General features: G+C 44.2%; 2 protein-coding genes across 2 annotated transcripts in view; one reads left to right on the top strand and one right to left on the bottom strand.

Annotated features, from left to right (window-relative positions):
• The window catches only part of KANSL1L (KAT8 regulatory NSL complex subunit 1-like), a 57,797-nt gene extending 47,232 nt beyond the window's left edge, over positions 1-10,565 (top strand). The window contains exons 10-14 of the mRNA XM_009864370.1: positions 1,052-1,176; positions 2,137-2,191; positions 7,722-7,834; positions 9,333-9,513; positions 10,118-10,565. Of these exons, the coding sequence (XP_009862672.1) occupies positions 1,052-1,176; positions 2,137-2,191; positions 7,722-7,834; positions 9,333-9,513; positions 10,118-10,366 (723 nt within the window). The 3' untranslated portion in view covers positions 10,367-10,565. The remainder of the gene's footprint in view (positions 1-1,051; positions 1,177-2,136; positions 2,192-7,721; positions 7,835-9,332; positions 9,514-10,117) is intronic.
• A 5,503-nt stretch (positions 10,566-16,068) lies between these two features.
• RPE (ribulose-5-phosphate-3-epimerase) lies at positions 16,069-17,805 on the bottom strand. The gene is made up of 4 exons (XM_009864360.1): positions 17,650-17,805; positions 17,254-17,388; positions 17,024-17,110; positions 16,069-16,611 (listed from the first exon to the last, which is right to left on the bottom strand). The coding sequence occupies exons 1-4, from the start codon at positions 17,785-17,787 to the stop codon at positions 16,489-16,491; spliced, it is 483 nt and encodes a 160-aa protein (XP_009862662.1). The 5' UTR covers positions 17,788-17,805; the 3' UTR covers positions 16,069-16,488.
• Between the last annotated feature and the right edge of the window lie 27 nt (positions 17,806-17,832).

Here is a 17,832-nt window from a genome sequence, read left to right as displayed (position 1 = left end):
ATTTCATTAAATATATTGTGTTTTATGTTCCCAATTTTACACAAGGGATCTTAGGACTCTTTTGTCTTGGTGCAGCTACATAAAATGGCTGCACGGTGCAAATATAGTCACAGAATTTTTTAACTCTCAGCTCCGCTATTTAAAATTTTTTGCACAGAACTACAGGCAAAGTCTCTGGTGTATAAATTTTCGGAGGAGCAGCAGAGCTCTGGTTTGGTGAAATCCCTGCATAAACACACTTTGTTTATTGGAATGCATTGAGAATTTCATAATAATATTCAGATTTGAGTCCCACAGTTCCACTAAGCCTAATGGTGTACTGGTCCTCTCTAAGTCATCATGTTTCAGTCTGGTGATGACTCCTGGAGAGCCGAGTTTAAATCTGCGTCCCCTCCACAGTTTTGACAATGCACACTCCTCTTTTATTCTCTTGCTTGAGCTGACCATTGTCAAAGAACACCTAAATGAGCATTTTAGAATAGAGTGCTTCCATTAATGTTCGGCTAAAAAATTAAGATATTGTCATACAGAGTATATCATGATTTAAAACTAAGCTTTCTCCTGTAATTGAGGAACTTCAGTTTTTGGCCCATGTAGGTTCTTTGCACTGGTGAGCAGAGAACATTACCAGGAATCCTACTGTGATCACGGCAAAGAAATTCAGTTTCTGTCTTTTGCATGTCTTTAAGAAAACCACTTTGCGTGCAGGCTGTTCTTCACTGCTAGCATTAGCATTATCTTCACTGGTAGCATTAACTTCAGAGTTCTCCTAAGTATTCAGAATTAATTGTAACTGAAGTCAAGGAGGGAAACTCCCACTGATTTCGGTAAGAGTTATGCCAGCAAGAAGTAAATATCAGAGATGAGATAGTTTTAAGATGTGTTGAGATTCCACCTGGGAGTGTGGACGGGAAGTCAGACGTCATTAAGCCACTGGGAAATGGGTTCAAGTTAGAAGCTTTCTCCTTATGCAGTTCTAATGTTTCTCAGCTAAAGTAGTTCCTATGATTTATGCTGATGAATGTCCTCTTGTGTGGATTGTATTATACAGCATAATTCCAGGAGGAGGTTGAGAAGTGAGAGCTCCTATGATATAGACAACATTGTTATTCCCATGTCGTTGGTGGCACCATCGAAGCTGGAGAAACTACAGTACAAAGAAATCCTTACCCCAAGGTTGGTTCACAACCTGCTTAGTTGCAAAGAAGATACAAAAGTGAACATGAGAATGTTAACTAAGAACGTCACTAGCATGTAGTTAGATAATTTTATATCGAGATGATGTTTTCATGCGTTCCATTGGGTTTTCTTCTGTGCACTTCAGTTTGTGTGACTGGAGTGGTGGGAAGCCTGGACAGCTGATGGCAGAAGTCTGATGCACACAAGGAGGTGGCAGATGTGCAGCCTGGCTAAATATAGGAGTGGGTTTATATTATCTTAATTGTAGTGACTGTGTTCGGGGCCTTAAATGTGCCATGAGGCTGACATGCTCTGAGTGCTTGGTTGGACATCACTGCCTTTTTTATCTGTTACAGTTCATAAGAAAATAACTATTTTTGGTGAATTAAGCAGAATTCAGCAGGGTTTAGCATGTACTTTTAAAATCTATCCATTCTGATATAGTAGAACAAGTTTTTTTTTTCCATACAGTGTAAATCTATAATCCATAATTCTAGAGGTTTTTGTAAAATGTATTTATTTATTTAGAAAAATAATATCTTCAGATTGCTAAAACAGGGTAATTGATCTCCTGTGCTGTAATTCAGTGGCTTAGTAGTAAATTGCGTGAAATCTCTAAATGCAGTTGTTCATATTTTAAAACTCTAATTTGGATTTGCTTTTATATTGTCTGTAAAGCTAAAAATATTATTAAGACACTATTGGATGGCTTAAAGACTGTGTTGGAAAAGGAAACGTTAGATGTTAGGTTGGGAAAGGATAATACAAATCTTGGCTATCTGTTTTCAGCACCTTAAATTTGAAATAATTTCATTTGAAAGAAATTTTGAAGCACAAGAAGTGTTGAAGAAGAAGGAACTAACAATATAATGTAGAAAAAGAGGAGTTATCTCTACTGCTGAAATACTGAAACAGCATTTAAGTAAATTAATGTGACTTTTCTTGTCTCATTTCTAGCTGGAGAGTTGTTGAATTTCAACCTTTAGAAAAAACCGATACAGATGAAGAAGAGGTAGGCCGTATTTAATTACACCACTAGATTTTAATTAAACTAGATATAATATATAACTGGGATAATCAGTATATACTTTGCAAAGTCACTGACTTCCTGCAAATCCTGCTAAGTTTCAAATTTCAAAAATAAAGTATTAAGTATCAGAAGGTGAAAATGTGTCTCATCCCAACTTACTCGACCCTATGGTGGATGACAGAAACGTGAGTATCTCCATTAATAATTGTTTTTCACTTGTTCATTTGGTTCTTCTGTCCCTTGCTGTGGGCTCAGTGGACACTCCCAAAGGCTCCCTGTGGTCCAGGCTCTGCTTCCTCTTCTCCCGAGGGCTGCTGGGGCTCCCAGCGCAACTCTCTCTCCAGGGTTCCCTGTGCTGTAAGGCCTGGCCTTCTCTCTCTGCCACTTCTTTGATGGCCAGTTCTGGTGGCCTGTTGCTCTTCAGGAGGTAATTGGGCGTTTTGCCTGTGGGCCCAGCAGGTTTCCTCGATTTTCTTTGCGGTGTTCGTTTTCTGGCAGCCCTCCTGTTCCGAGCACACTTTACTTCTTTCTGCTTTGTCAGGAACAACGAAACCTTCAGCATTTCCTCCTTGCCTCTTGAGCTAAGTTTGTACATCGTGTGCTAGTGTTGCTTCCTCCAGAGATGAATCTACCTTTTTCTTCCAGGGAATGTCTGTGGGCTTTGTACCTGGGGTTCCCTTTCTCCTGTAATCAGGGGTCTGAGGCATTTCCTGACCGCAGTGTGAACGTACAAGCAGGCCTAGTCTAGGTTGGTTTTCTGTCCTTCCAATCTTTTTGTGGCTCCTTTTCCAGACACCTGCCAGGTTTGCTGTCCTTTGGATATTTCTAATCTCGCTCCCATCTTTGCTGTAGGCCACTATCAACTCTTGTAACTGCAGGACTTACTCGTACCTTCATCCACAAGATCTGCTCCTGAGCTCCTTTTTCAGAGAATCTCTACAACTGGGGTTTAGGTGCCCTTTGTGGCAGAAAGAGATTGTGTTTGGATAGCAGTACAGAAGCTTATGCTAAACACAGTAAGCAAATGAAATCATTACACCACTTTCATGGGGTAGGAAATACACTGTCCAAAAAGGCACTAGCTTGCTCAGAATTCTGCTAGGTCTGTAGCTGCCAGCTTCATGGTGAGCCTCATGGTCTTAGCTCCCTACCTCGTGTAGTTGCACTTATTTGGCACCATCCTCTTGGGTCAAAAGGAAGAGAAAAACTTACTCTCTCCCTGCCTTTCACATGTACTTGGGAAATTCTTGTGAAATCTGGTGGTCAGACTTATATCACCTCCACCACCGCCATTTGGTTTGGTACTGTCTCCTCTAGCAGGAAACATGCCTGATCTTCTTTTGTAGTGAGAAGGTCAAATTACATACACAGGAGAACTCTCCTGCAGGATATTCAATTAAACCGTTTGGAGAATCGCTAATAAGGCAGCAAGGGCGCCCTGTCCCTTGAGAACATAACTGTTCATTTCTCTCTCTTCATCCTGGTATCTGTGGGGGGAAAAAAGTAAAAATTATTTCAATGATGATTTTCCTGCAGAGCTTCAAGGGACTTGCTTGGAGAACTCAGTGGATTTCTTGTTTAGATTTCCCATCCCACACAGATGACTTGTCTCACATAGTTTTAGAGTATTTTGCTGAAGGGGCTTCAAGGTGTCTCCCTGTGAAGCTTACAGGCTAATCGCTTGCTTAGTAGCCCTCCTGCTACATTTGTATTTGGCAGGACTACTTGATCCTGTGTGATTCATCCTTTGGCCAGGAAATAACTTGTGTTAACAATAAAGCAGCTTTGCCTCCTGCTGTGGTCCACTGCTTCTGTATTGTGTGTCAGCTGCTGGGGCGAATCAGAGAAGGGAGATGTCAGACAAGAGACAAATGCTAAAGAACTTGTTTGTCTAAATTATCCTTTGCCAATTTCCAGTCTTTCTTTCGGGATCATGTTAATTGGTTTGGATGTTTTTCAAAGTGCTGAGACAAGGTGGTTCTCGGATCATAATTCTTCCACTCCCTTGCTTTAGGTTTTAAGCTGAGTTAGATTTGTTACCAAGTAAGTTTGAAGAAAGACATGGCAAAACAGCAGCGTTACCGTTTTGCATTTTCTGCATCCATATTCTGACACTCTTGAAATTGTGCCTTGTGCTGAAATGAAGACAAGCCTCACTAGATCATTCGTGAAGGACAAGAGAGGGCAAAATGTATGTTCTGCTTTTCTATAAAGTGAGCCTCTTCTTTGCTTTCTACTGCATAGCAGCCTGTAGTGGTGCTCTGTAGTAGTTTCTTTTCTGCCCTATCTTCTGCATGGCTAAATTTAAAACTTCTGGAGTTGTCATTGTAGCAAGCAGCAGTTAGGGTTTTCTTCCACTTGCTATCTTTTGGGCTTCCCCCCACCTTTTTTATTTCATTTAAAGGCTTTCAATGCAACAGCCTGTATTCATGCAATAGACTGCACTCAAATTTTCTTCAAGTTGCAAAAAAAATGTGAGGCCTCAAATTTGTCACATTCTGCAGGAGCCACTTGCTGGAAATCAGGCCTATTCACTGTGACTTCTTTGGAATACAAAAAGCTTACCTTTCCTGGGTGCCTAATTTTTATTTCTAGAAATTTCGCCTTACAAGGACAACCCTAAGAGTTGGCCAATGCAAAATTTAATCTACTATCTATGTCTGCTCTACTACTTGCTCTAAAAATACTTCGGTTTTGGAAATAGAGCATTTGAGTTTCCTGGTTTGTGTGTATGAATTTGCAGCCTGTTATTGCTTTAAGGCATGGGAGGGTGTGGCACGGGTTTTCCTGTTTTATTTTGATTTTAACTTGTTTTGTCCAGGTTAAAGTTTCTGGCAAGACAGGGTTGTAAAGTGATGTTCAAATTTATTTTGTAGTTATTTTAGTAATGACTTTGGAATAATTCTGTGTGTAATTAGTTTTGCATAAGTGTTTTCATGGCTTATGACTCAGTGTTTCCCATGAGGCCAAAGACTGAAATACAGACTTCGTTGTTTTGAGAACCTCTCAGAAATATCCCTGGTGCTAGTCAACATTAATGCACAGCGTCTTGTAGCTTAACTAGATGTGATGGAGAGGGGAATCCAAACCTTAGTTTGCTCTAAGGCTTTTTCTTTGAGTGAAATCATTAGACATGCCTCACAAACAGGCCTTCCTAATAGTCTTTTCTCCCAACGCCACTACCAGATCCATCCACTGAGGAATGACAGTTCCTTTGTCCTTTTTCAAACTAACCTTAGTGGGGGGGAAATAGCAAATTTCTCCAGTTGTAAATTAACCCAAAGTTGGTGGAGGATAAGTGTTACAAAGCTGGTGAGCGGCGGAGGATGTTCTGAACCAACTAGAGACCTTTTACTGTGATGTAATGTGATTTTACCCAGAGAACAAAGAAGAATTTTTAAACAAGAAAATGTATTACTTGTTAGTCTTCAGTGGAATATGGTAGAACTCATTTTACATAAATAAGTAGTTAAATCTGCTATCACCGCCTATAGAAAAGGAACAGTAAGGCTTATTTCTGTATTTTTCGAAACTTTTCACTTGGAGAGGAATGTGGACTTTAATTTTTGAAAGGAAGCTTGTTAAAAATGAAGTTTCTTCCCAGCATGAAAAGTTTTGGCAATTTGCTAAGAAAAGTATTTTCAAAGTCTTAAGTTTTTCTTTCAAAATTATCTTTTGTTTCCACTTCAAAGGAAATCTGAGAACACAGAAAAATCACGAATTTTCCCTGAGGGAATAGCACTTTTGTAGTTCATAAAATTCTCACTTTCACGCTATACATCACTGACCTTGGAAAGACAGAACCTGAACTGAGCTGCAGCCCCATCCCGATGCCAAGTGAGAGAGCTGGTGAATTCCAGAGAGAGGAGGAAACCCATTAAGTTGACTTGCATGAAAGGAAACAAAGTGGTTTGTGTTTAACATAAATAAATAAAAGCAATGAGGAGTCTTCAGAAAGCAGTCATGAGATGGGCAAACAAAGTCCACCTCTTTTGTCAAAAGGTTCCTGTTGAGTGCTCGGCTGAGGAGGAACAGTTTTAGCAAGCAGGTCCCATGGCTGATTTAGATCATGCTGAAGCCTTTGGGATCCTTTTCACTGACCCCATGAAATTTCACCATGGTGCTGTGGTTCATGACCAGCTGCCTTGGTTGGAAATACGCTCTCTGGAAAGCTGAGGTGCCACTACCAGATAGTTTACAGCAGCATAAACGTACTGTGATACTTCGCCTTTGTCCCCAGAATGGTCATGAACTACCTGGGTGCTGCAAGGCCCGATGCAAAGAATGGCTTCTGCAGGGAGCCTCCGCGCCGTTAGCTGTCCGGAGTGGGGTACGCCCAGCCGACGTGGTGCTGTCTGGCACCACAGTGAGGGCTCTGCACTTGGTTCTGTATTGTTATCAGTCAACAGTGGTACTCGTATCATGCCACTGAGCATTTTGCTTTATAGAAAAAGATTTATCTTCCATGTCATCTCGCTTATTGGTGTAATTCTTAGCCAGGACTGATCTGGCAGTGCAGCTTCACAGCTACTGGGTCCAGGAACTGATCTTTCCTAGAATTTCTCTGCTTTTGAGTTGGGAGTGGCTGGCGTAAAATCCATGGTTGCAGCACTCACACTCTCTCACCGTAGCTTTCTGCGTGAACTTGGAAGAGGCTGAATGATTTGGAGCACTTTGAAATAACTTTGAGCTGTGCTAGAGGGGTCCGGCCAAGAGCTCTCCCCACTCATCTGGGGAGCGAGAGGGAAGAGCAGCAAAGTGCTTGTCGCCCAGCTGTGTCTGAGGAGCAAACTTCCTGGTGTGCTGCCAACAGAGAAATAAAGATGGCTTTTTCCAAGTGAAGATCAGATGCGATAGCTACCTCTCAGGAGTTTTATCTTAACCAGGTTGCCTACAAGCAGTTAAAGTAGTCACAAAAGGGTGATTTTTAGCTGTACTCAGGTCATGCAAGTCATTTGCTAAGAAATAGTCTCTTCAAAGCAGAAACGATTTTCTGCTTTTTAATGCAGCATCTCAGGTTTGCTGAGTTCCTCTCAGTTTGGAGCTATCGACGTTCTTGGTGATCTCAGGCCTGTTTCTCCATGCCTGAAGAGCACCTGGCAAATCCTGCTGCCTCCCAGCCTCCTCCCAAAGCAGTCTGTGGAAACTCCTAGCATTTTTGCTTGTCTTTATTATGTACTTTTCATACTGACTTGATTTGCAAATGAATGCTTGTCCTCTTGATTTTCTGCCTCTCACCGTAGAGAAAAATGTGTTAGTTGCATGGGGAGTGTGTAATTTCTGTATCCATTCAGCTCAACCACAGACATGTAAAGAAAGTGGAAGTGACAGCATATACTGGAGCTCTAGCGAGAGCATAAGCTGGACGCGTGGGTTCTGATGTGCCGTTATACTGCAAGGATCCATTGCGTTGGCTCCTCTTGTTTGGTGAACAGACCTTTACATATTTGCCACCTTTGCTTCTAGTGACATTCAGAATTACGGCAGGAGCTATCTTTGTGTTCTGTTGCAGACAGAAGATCTGTCAGATGAAGTTTTTTCCTTACGTCACACCAAGTATGAAGAAAGAGAGCGCGCAAGGTGGTCGCTGTGGGAGCAGAGCCGCTGGCCCAGGAGGAATAGCAGGCAGGTGTACTGACCTTGATAAGAGCGGTCCTGTCGAACCACTGGTGTTGGGAGTCGGTGCAGCAGATTCAGAAATGCTGTCACAAAGAAGTGAAAATGAGGGCACTCACGGTTAATTAACTCCTCAGGGACAGTGCCACATGTGTGTGGTTTTGTGGCTGGAAATGGGAGGCAGTTCTGAAGCACACATACTTGAATTTGGTGTGTTAGTGACCTGGTATTAGTGAACAAAATCTTACTCCCGTACGGAGTTTGTGCCACTCCCAGTTATTAAGACTTCAGACACCAAGTGTAACATGAGCCCTTCCTCACTCACCTGCCTCAGGTGAATGTCCATGGTGTTCTGAGACCCCTTACTGAAGGGTCTTGGGCTGTGCCAGGGTCCTTACGCTTAAAAAAGTCATTGTGTGAAAAAGGTTAATTCTCACAGCCTTGCTGTCTGGTGCAAATCTCATGAGAGTTACACATAACCTCTAAAAGTCTTGCAAAAAACAGTGTGTACAAGAGCGAATGTCATAAAGCTGTATCTGCAGTTTGGCCCTGGGAAAAAAAAAAATTCTCGTAACCGCTTCAGAATCTGCCAGGACAAAAAGCATCCTATAAAATGCTGGAATAACTTTTTGCTGCTATTTATCATACACTTTTGTCTACTCTTGGCTGAAAGTGAACCGTGACGCTATGAGTAAATACACAAAAATAGCACTTTTTTAATGCAGGATAAAATTAGATGTAAACTGTATCAAGGAATTTTATTTTAAGCAATTTTGAACATGAAAAAGAAAATAGAAAGTGTACTGAAAACATACAAGTTCTGTGTGTACCCTTTATTCAGAAACTCAGTAACTTCCTTGGCGAAATCTTAGTGCTGTTTGAATTCAGAAGTAAAACTGCCATTGATGTGAGCAAGGTCAGACTTGCACCTGGAATTTAGTATGCATGCCAGTAGCTAGTTCAAATTTGCAGTAAAGGTGAGGTCAAAATTTTTAATCTTACTCAGTGATTTCGACTGCTTGGGAGATGAGTGGAGGGCAGATGTGGGAAGGGGGAGCCCAAGGACCTGCCATTTCTTCTCAATTTATATTGGCACAGTCTGCTGATGGCACAGGCTCCTGCGAATGATGCCACATTCTCCGGAGCAGGAACAGCCCGTGGCTCACTGTTGTCCAAAATTACCGTTCTGGTGAGCCTGGTCAGCGTGTGGAGCAGCGTGCAGGAGTGGGACGAGCTGCTGGCTGTTCCGCAGGCAGAGTGTGCCTGTTACAGCCCTGGTTGATGAGGTTAGCTCCCCACATGGCACGCTTGGCTTTGGCTTGTGACAAGGAGGTTGTCGAGAACCCACGTGTGTTTTGTTTTCATCTGCTCTTTTGATTTAAATAAGTAGAATGTAGGTAGCACATATGGAGAGACTGAACGCTTTAAGAAGAAAATCTGAACTGTTCTGGTGATGTGAAAGACTGGGAGGTAGCTCTTTAGAATCTCGTCTCTCATCCCACACTAGATCTTACAGCAAAAATGCCGACGGACGACACAGCCAAGATTCAGTGCAGAAGGACCACCACGGCAGCTCCTGCGCCTTGCTGCACTGCGCTGCCGAACCTGTGCCTGACTTGAGTTCGGAAGCTCACGGCTCTGCTTGTTCGGGGTTTGCACAGCTCTGCAGGGAGAGCCAGGAAGCGAAGGTGGGTGCTTCCAATAGGTCAGGTCTTCAGTGACCACTGTCTCTGACTGAACATACCCTCCCGTCTTACTGACCACAATCTCAGGTTGCCGCCCTGGTTTATGTGGACTGAGCATAGTGCTCCTGTTTGGAACTAGATTGCTCTGCTTTATGAATTAAGCCAAGGATTTGTCAACAGGTGAAAATTCCATTGCTCAGTGCACACGGCGCGTTTTTGTGGCAAGTACGGCAAGTCTGGGTTCAGGGGCGCTAGATCTTTTTTCAGGGCTGTTGGCCAGGCGTCCAGACAGGCCTGATCCTTGTGGGGTCAGGTGTCCTGATGGCACCGTGCAATGAGCGAACCCCTCCCAGTACTGTGCCTGTTCAGTTGTAGCTCTCTTGCTAGTTCAAAACGGTGTGAAGCCAGCTTGCACTGACAGCTGGTGCCTAGCAGTGCCTTGTTCTTTATCTGAAGAGCCCTGCAAACATTGTAAAGAAAGACCCTCATTTGTTACTTGATAGCAGAGTGTTCTGCACGCAGCTTATCAGTTCAGACTCAACTGAAATCCCTTTCTCCCCTCTTTTCTCTTTTCCACCCTCATTCCTACCCTTCTGATTCCTTTCAGTCTGGGCTGTGGGAACTTCGAGTTTTTCCACTAAAAGATGAAGAGGTAGAAGCTTTACTGTGCCAAGATCAAATAACGAATCAGACTCAAATGTCAAGTGCAGCTTTCCCCAGCGACTCTCTCTGTACTTCCTGTGTGCCCATTGGTTTGCCAGACAGCAGCCATCCACCACGAAAACAATCTACCGAAGAGTCAGAACACTGCGAAAACATTTGCCCGGGAGTCAACAATCCAAGAAAACAAAGGTGACAGGGAATAATGTGGTTCATTAAGAAAGCCAATTAAGTTGGAGAAAAGTGTAAGGTAAAATCTCTCTTGTTCACACAGCATATGACAGCACAATTCAGAACCTGTACGTTAGCTGCATATAATATATTTTCTTTCTTGCTTTGTAACAGGCAGGATAAATCCCAAAGACAACACTTTCTTCTTCCTGAACCCCAAGAGAAAGTAATTCTTTCAAGCTGGAAGTCTAATACTCCCAGTGTTGGGAGTGGGCGCACATAAATTGCTGGCACCATTCACTTTCTGTTGTCAGATTGCCACATTTGTTAAAAATCATCCTTTTTCTGTTCTGTTTGTTTTCAAATGCATTTCTGGTTCTAGTGGATTCTGGTGCGGCAGGATATGCTCTCTACCTTAACCAACAACTTCAACTGAACACAGAAAAACTACTTGAAAAAAAAAAAGCAGGGAGAAGTGATAGCCTCAGATTATTTTCCTGCGTGGCATGACCGTGGCATGAGGCAAAAATCTGCCTCTCTAAATGCATGTGCGTAAGCCACACCTAGGATGAGGGTAGGTGAGAACCAGCAGTTTCACTGTGGGCTTTCTGGAAGCCTTGCATCTAGCTTAAAATCTTGTACTCAGCTCTCAGTAGTGCCAGGGCATGTTTCATATAGACATACCTCGAGCATTAAGATAGAAATAGACCACTGCATTTCAATAGCCAATATATCTGCTACTCAGAAAGTAGGGTTTCTGCTTCAGTCGTGTGGGTATAGAGAAACGGAAGGAAAGAGGAGTCGAGCCAAATCAGTGACGCAGTTCTTTGAATGTTGTGTTTTGGGTCATCTTCTTTAATCCTTCAGTAGCTAATGAGGCTCATAATATTTTGCTTTAATATGTTAAAAGACAAAGTCTTGTTCTAGTTTCTTTACAGTGCCTTGTAAGAGTCTCATAAGTATGCCAACATTTGGTAACTAGTTGAAAAGATGATTGATGTCTAGAAGACCAATAAAGAAAAAGGCCCCAAAGCTTTCCATTGTGATTCCGGATAGATTTTTAATTTCCCGGCAAGTTCACAGTGAGGAAACAAAAGCAAGCTATTTCAGCTTGCATCTGAAGAGCATAGTTTGGAATGTATCTGCAATCTCAAGAGGTATTAACAAAGATTAAATAGTGAATCCATCAACAGGAAGTTTTTCTGTGTAGGGCAGTTGAAGGCAATTTAATAAGAGTTTCTGGTTTCGTGCAAAATTTTCTTCCATGTGTAATATCTGGAATGGCACTGGACAGATGACCCAGTTTTAGTGCCAGATTAATTTTTGGAGGGGTCAAAATTACAGGAAATACACACTGGGCATCTGAAAACAGTTTGGTAAAGTTTCAACACTATAACCTATTGCTACATTGTAGTTTATTGCACATTCTGATTATTTTTCTAAACACTTTTTTAACACTGGTTTGTCTTAAACTTGAATCTTGCCTCAATGTCTGATACAATAATCTTTGATGCAAGGTTGGGGTTTTTTTTTAATTAAAAGTTATTTCTATATATGTTGTATATAGTCTGAATTTGATGGCCTTTGAGAAGCAGAGAAATAGCAGTAGCGCTTCCTCTCGCCACAGAGACCTGCTTGCCCCGAGAATGGCTTCGCAAACACGTTGCAGTGGCACTGAGCTTCGCTGTTGCCCTGAGGCTGCGAGGCTTTGGTCCCTCCTCGGTGTCTCAGTAGAGAGGTGGAATTTTTCTGCCTCCCTTGTCCTGCATGTGCGTCTGCTGCTGGGGAAAGGTTCTTGAAAGTTACGTGTCTCACATGCTTTGTAGGTCTTTTCCATACCCGTATCCATTCATTAAGAAGCCTGATCTGACCAGCTCTCGCCCAGCTTTGCTCTAAGGTCAGGGCTTCCTGCTCTGTCTAATTGCTTGGGGCAGCGTTGGGAGTTTCTGCAGTTTAGGGGAAGGGACAGAGCACATAAACCAGCTGGCTTGCTGCCTTATAGGTCCTCAAGGTGCCATCAGGAAATGGAAATATCATCAAGCATTTTACAGGAAGGTGCAAGAGGAGAATTGGTGGGGTTTTTTTCTAGACTGGGGGGATGTGAAGGGTGTTAAAATTAGGTAAAAAACCCCAAAACCAAGAAACCCTTTGCAAAAGGACCAAGTTCGCTCAGCCTGGTGGCCTGTAAAGCTGTTCCTGCACTGCTGTTCAGTTCCCAGCTGTGGAACCACTGGGCTGCGTTTGGGTTGGTCTCCAGTGTGCCCCAACAAGCAGCAGCTTGTTGCCTTGCCAGCTGCAAGGGCTGCACAAGCCACTACCGACGTGAGCAAGGGTAAGCACATTTCCTCTGTCCCCTCTTCACCTGTTCTTGCTGGCCATCGTGGGAACCACCTCATGCCTCACAAGGTAGCAATAAAACAAGATGACCAAAGAAAGGCTGAGCAGCCAGAAGAATGAAAAAAAAAAAATCCCTGGAGAAACTTTATGTCTATTGATGCGGTCAGATGTCTGAGTTGAGTGCCTGCACAGCCAGAGAGCTGTGCCAGAGCATTTCTTCTTCCCCAAGCCTCCACCACAGCGCTGCTGCTCCCAGAGTGCTCACAGCGTGAGGGCTTCTGCCCTTGGTGAGCAGCACACACAGACGGGCAAATGGGAGTGGGAAGGGGGCAACCAAGAACAGGCTGCATTTGCTTTTCTAAGGTTGCCTACCACTACCTCCAGCAGTCCCTTCCTCTGGTGGCGTGGTGGGGGGGAGGGAGAGATGGGAACTGCTGTGAGTGTGTGTCAAATGAGACACTTTTTGGGAAGCCCTGGACTGCTCCTGCACCTCGAAGCACTTGCCACTTTCTTGCAGCAGCCCTGGCACTGTGCCCTGCCCGCTCTGGCTCTACTGTGCAGCTTTGCTCCAGCCAGCGAGCCACCCAATTTTTCAGTAGCCCCATTTCACTACTGGGACAAGGTTAGAAAATTTGCTTAACCCAACTTGGTCACGGGCCCAGCCCTCTCCTTTCCTCCTCCTGTCCTGTGCTGCATGCAGCTGGAATCGGCACGAGTGCTCGCACTGCCTGCGGCCGCTCTCCCAACAGAGCTGGACACCCACTGCCAGGCAGGGCAGGGTTTGCATGACTGCCAGCGTCGTGAGGAACCTGCTGCTGGTGCGACCAACCGAGAGCTCAGTGCCCAGGTCACACTTGGAGCCATAAAATGTGTAAGAAAACCCTGCTTGTTTGCTTTTTTTATTCAACATTCTAAACAACAGGAAAAAAAATAAAAACAAAAAAGCAACACATACCTAAATTTCGCCTGTTTGTCTATTGGCTGTAAAGCTATGAAAATAGCTGTAAGCGCTGCTCCCACAAGGCTGGGAAATACCAGCTTAAAATGCAGCAAGGCCCACCCCAGTTCCCTTGTGCTTTGTTTACCATTATCAGTTGAGTTTGTTTATTTTTTTTGTGTGTGTGTGGTTTTTTTTGTGTTTTTTTTTTTAAAGCCACTTATGTTCTGCTCCCTGCTGCTAAGAGGGCTCTAGACGTTTCATCTCTGCATCCAAGACCTTAATGGAATATAAGTACAAATACAAACTTCTAAGCCCTATTAAAATGAAGCTGTGTGTGCCTACTGCAGCTTTTTATCTTGCTTGGGGATGTGCGTACCACCATGTGGACATGTCCAAGCCTGGCCTTACTCAGCTGTATAAGGTTCTTTTATCCTGTTTCCCAGAGCAGACAGAGCCCGTGCTCTGTCAGATCACCCTGGGACCACTCTAGACCACATGACTCTTATCACCAGACTGTGCTCTCCCTCGTTGCTGACACTTTGCTTTATCAGAGTATTGCAACATCTAACGGCCCGGGGAGTTATTTGGCCCCGCGGATGCCATGCAAGCGGCTCTTACAGTTTTCCTGTCTGTGTCAGGTTCCAGTCTGGGGGCTGTGGCGCTTCCAGGAGGACAGGCCTGAATAGAGCCTAACAGAGTACTCCTGCTAACATTTAAAGACAGGATGCTTGAATAACTTCACCACTGGAAGAACAAGTATCACTACTCTTACTCCCATGGATGCTCCATCAGAGATGTAAACTTAGATGCAGAAAAAGCTGCTGCAGTAGTAGCCAGCTGCATAAACCCACCTGGGTGGGATTCAGGCAGAAAGAAGCACTTGAGTAATTCTACTGTGTATGTAGTTATTCTTTCCCACAACATTCCTAATCCAAGAGTCAGTGGAAGTGCAAACTACCAGATTTAAAACAATGACCAAGTGACTAAAACCTGTGAAAGAAAAATATCGTACGTTTCCATCCTCAGAACAATGCATTACAATTAACCAGCATGACTTTGGGATATCCATCCTGCCTGCAAAATAATTGAGGAGGAAAAAAAAAAAAAAGGCAGGGATCTTACTGCTGTTTTCCCAGTGCTTTCAATAGCATGAAAAGCCACGCTTCCAAATCCTAAGGTGACATTTCAGTAACTCGTTTGTGGCTGCCTGGTCTGCATTTTAGCCACTAGAGCCACGACTGTTTCTCTGTGCGCGCTGTATCAGACTCTACACTGGTTCTTCCCAAAAGTACAAATAAGCTGCTTTAACACAGCTGACTGTTACCTTTCCTAGCCAAGCTTTCTTTTGGCAAACCTCCTCTGAAAGACGTCTTCGGTGCAGCAGGTCTAGATGACTCCATTTTCTTTTCCTAGTTCTCAGATGGGGTTGGCAAGTAGAAACAGGAAGCAAAGACATTTGTTCACCTAAACCACACTTAACCACACAGGGGAAAAAAAGTAGTACTTTAGCCATTTTGGATACTTGTTGAGATTGTTTGAACTAGCTCTAGCTCTTTGTACTTAACACAGGCAGTGACCCATGCTGTGCTGCAGCCACCCAGGAGGGCCCGGGCTTTGAAGAAGAGGGTGCAGCAGTTCTAGCACTGCTCAGCTTCGCTACAAGGGCAACAGCTCTGACTTGGGCTTTGTGGAAACAGACTGGCTGCCACTGTTGAGCCTGGGGCAGCAGACTTGTTTGCAAACCTTCTGTAATTACAACTTAAGGGAAGGAGGAAATACACCATGCAGAATACCATGAAATATTAAAGGAGTCAGCAACACTAATTAGAGCCATGGGAGGCGGGTCTATCTAAAACCAGCCTGCTTGGATGCTCCTCTCTGGGTTGTAACTTCCCCTTTCCCATGCCCAAACAGGCCAGGCACAAGCCAGCTGAAGGTATGAGAATTATTTGGCTTCCTAACTGAAAGGAGCGTTAAGTGGTTTTACAGGGCCATCTCCATGCAGCACGTCTTGCACACGCTGAACTCACCTCAGTAGATAACATTCCTGCATGTCACTATCTTAATTGTTTCCTCAGGCGTAAGCACAAAGCAAAGCAGCTTCGGGTCAGGAGAAGTTTTTTAACTATGGTAGCGTTTTAAAGAAACATTCTTCTGTGGAATCCTGTCACTGCCAGGAGTTTCAGCCACAGCTCTTAACTGGCTGTTTGAAAGGTGAATGGGAAGACTTCATCTCCCAGTCTGTGACCCAGTAAAGATGATTCGCTGGCTTGTTTTGATGCTTGACCTGTGTAGGTCAAGTACTTCTGTGCAATAAAAACAAAACACAGGACCAGCTGTAGCATCTGGGGGATTTTTTTTTTTTAGCCCTCTTAAACTGCGTTTTTTTTTCCCAGACTTACACCCCAAACCATTTTTTGACAGCTTAAAGACTTACCACACCAAGGGAAGGGTGTTTAATGCAGATAGTGGAAACGTTTTGTAGGAATGCACAGATCAAATGACAAAATACAGACAGCAGAAGGCAGTTTGATTAGTCTTCCACAAGAGAGATTGCTTGTGGTGATGCTACACTCTTCTAGCAAGCAAAAAACTGACTGAAGTGTAGTTCAATCCAGTCAGCATTATACGTTGTGCCATAAAATTAGCCTCCACAGAATCAAGAGACAGGTTCAAACCATTGCATTTCCAACCCTGAAAGACAACCAGAATGTTCTTCACTGCTGCTTGCTTCATTGCAGCGAAGGAACGATTCCTGTTCAGCAGCAACGAGTTTCCGTAATTAATGTTCATCTAGCCCTCCCTTACGCACAAGAAACAAGCGTTCTCCTGCACGCATGGAGCCTTCTTGAACACTGCTTGGGTAGGTCTCATCGATCCAGACAACGCTTCTGAGCTGCTTCTGAGCACACATTCCTTAGAAGATTGATCACAGATCTTGGATCTGCGCTCTTCATAATAGCACTGCCAGATACAATCATGTTTGCACCTGCCTGCAAGACAATAAACACCCACTCAGTAACACGGAACAGATCCACCACTTACAGAGTTTTCTCACTGTAAAACACGGAAGGAAGTAGTGCAATCTAGTCTGGTGGGCAAACAAGCGCAGTTTGTGGGACACAGGTAACACACCTCTTAACTACAACCACAAGAAAAGACAGCTTTTTCTTAAATAGGTGATTCTGTCATCATCATTCCTATTTACCCAAACATACAAGAAATTAACAACTCTAGCTTAGGGGAGGCTTCAGTAGCCACCACTGAAAAAGACAGATTATGCCTCAAGTAGACTTTCATATTTTTACTGCTCCATCTGAAAACTAATGGTCAAAAGACAATTACTCTGAAGCTTTATTTTCTTAGCACAGGGACTGAGAGTGCTGCTCTGCATCAGCCTCTTACCTCTGCGCACTTGTGGATGGTGTCGGGCCCAACTCCTCCATCTACTTCAATATCGAGTGAGGGAAACTGCGTCCTCAGCCACTGAACCTGAGAAACAGTATAAAAAAGTCAGTGCTGAGATCTACCTGTCTTCTTACCCACCCAGACAAGGTTTATTCATGTCACTGCTATGCTCTGCACTGTCAATTAGCTTTTAGTTCAATAAATAAGGGCAGAGAAACTGAGTTCACCTTTGGCATCATGTCCTCCATAAACTTCTGCCCTCCAAATCCAGGTTCTACCGTCATCACCAAAGCCATGTCTATCTGATTGGCCCAAGGTGCCAAGTGTTCAACTGTTGTGCCAGGCTTGATGGCCAAACCAACCTGCAGGACAGGCAAAACAAACCCAAGCACACCTTAGGATGGCAGCAAGGTTGGCTTGAGCTGGGCACAAACTCCTCGGAAAATAATGACGTGCCTGTGTAAGCGTGGTAAGAACAGGGGGCTGGAACCTTGCGCATCAGGCGCGTTAGGGCTGCAAGCCCCAATCTCCAACTGCTCGAAACGGCAACGATGGGCTTCTCATCGCCAGAAATGGGGTGGCTGGACAAGCGGAGCGCAGCACCGAGCCTCCGCTCCCCTCACCTTCATCCCGTTCTCCCGGATGTCTTTGATCAGCGCCCCGGGGTTGTCCGTCGCTTCCAGGTGGAAGGTGTACTGGTTCGCGCCGGCCACGGCCATCGGCTTCACCCACTGCTCGGGCCTGGCGACCATCATGTGCATGTCTGCGAGAGGACAGCGGCGCCGGGAGCCCTGAGCCACCGCGGC

The sequence above is a fragment of the Apaloderma vittatum genome, unplaced genomic scaffold, assembly GCF_000703405.1.
Source record: "Apaloderma vittatum isolate BGI_N311 unplaced genomic scaffold, ASM70340v1 scaffold44660, whole genome shotgun sequence".
Lineage (NCBI taxonomy): Eukaryota > Metazoa > Chordata > Aves > Trogoniformes > Trogonidae > Apaloderma > Apaloderma vittatum.
Note: the sequence above shows the minus strand (reverse complement) of the source record. Positions and strands in the feature narration are given on the sequence as shown.

Excerpts from the sequence above, each read along its gene's own strand:
- RPE (XM_009864360.1), bottom strand. The coding sequence starts at position 17,787 with ATGCACATGATGGTCGCCAGGCCCGAGCAGTGGGTGAAGCCGATGGCC. Across the intron at positions 17,389-17,649 it reads TCCGGGAGAACGGGATGAAG|GTTGGTTTGGCCATCAAGCC; the intron begins GTGAGGGGAGCG and ends CCTGTCCTGCAG. Across the intron at positions 17,111-17,253 it reads TGGAGGACATGATGCCAAAG|GTTCAGTGGCTGAGGACGCA; the intron begins GTGAACTCAGTT and ends ACTGTTTCTCAG.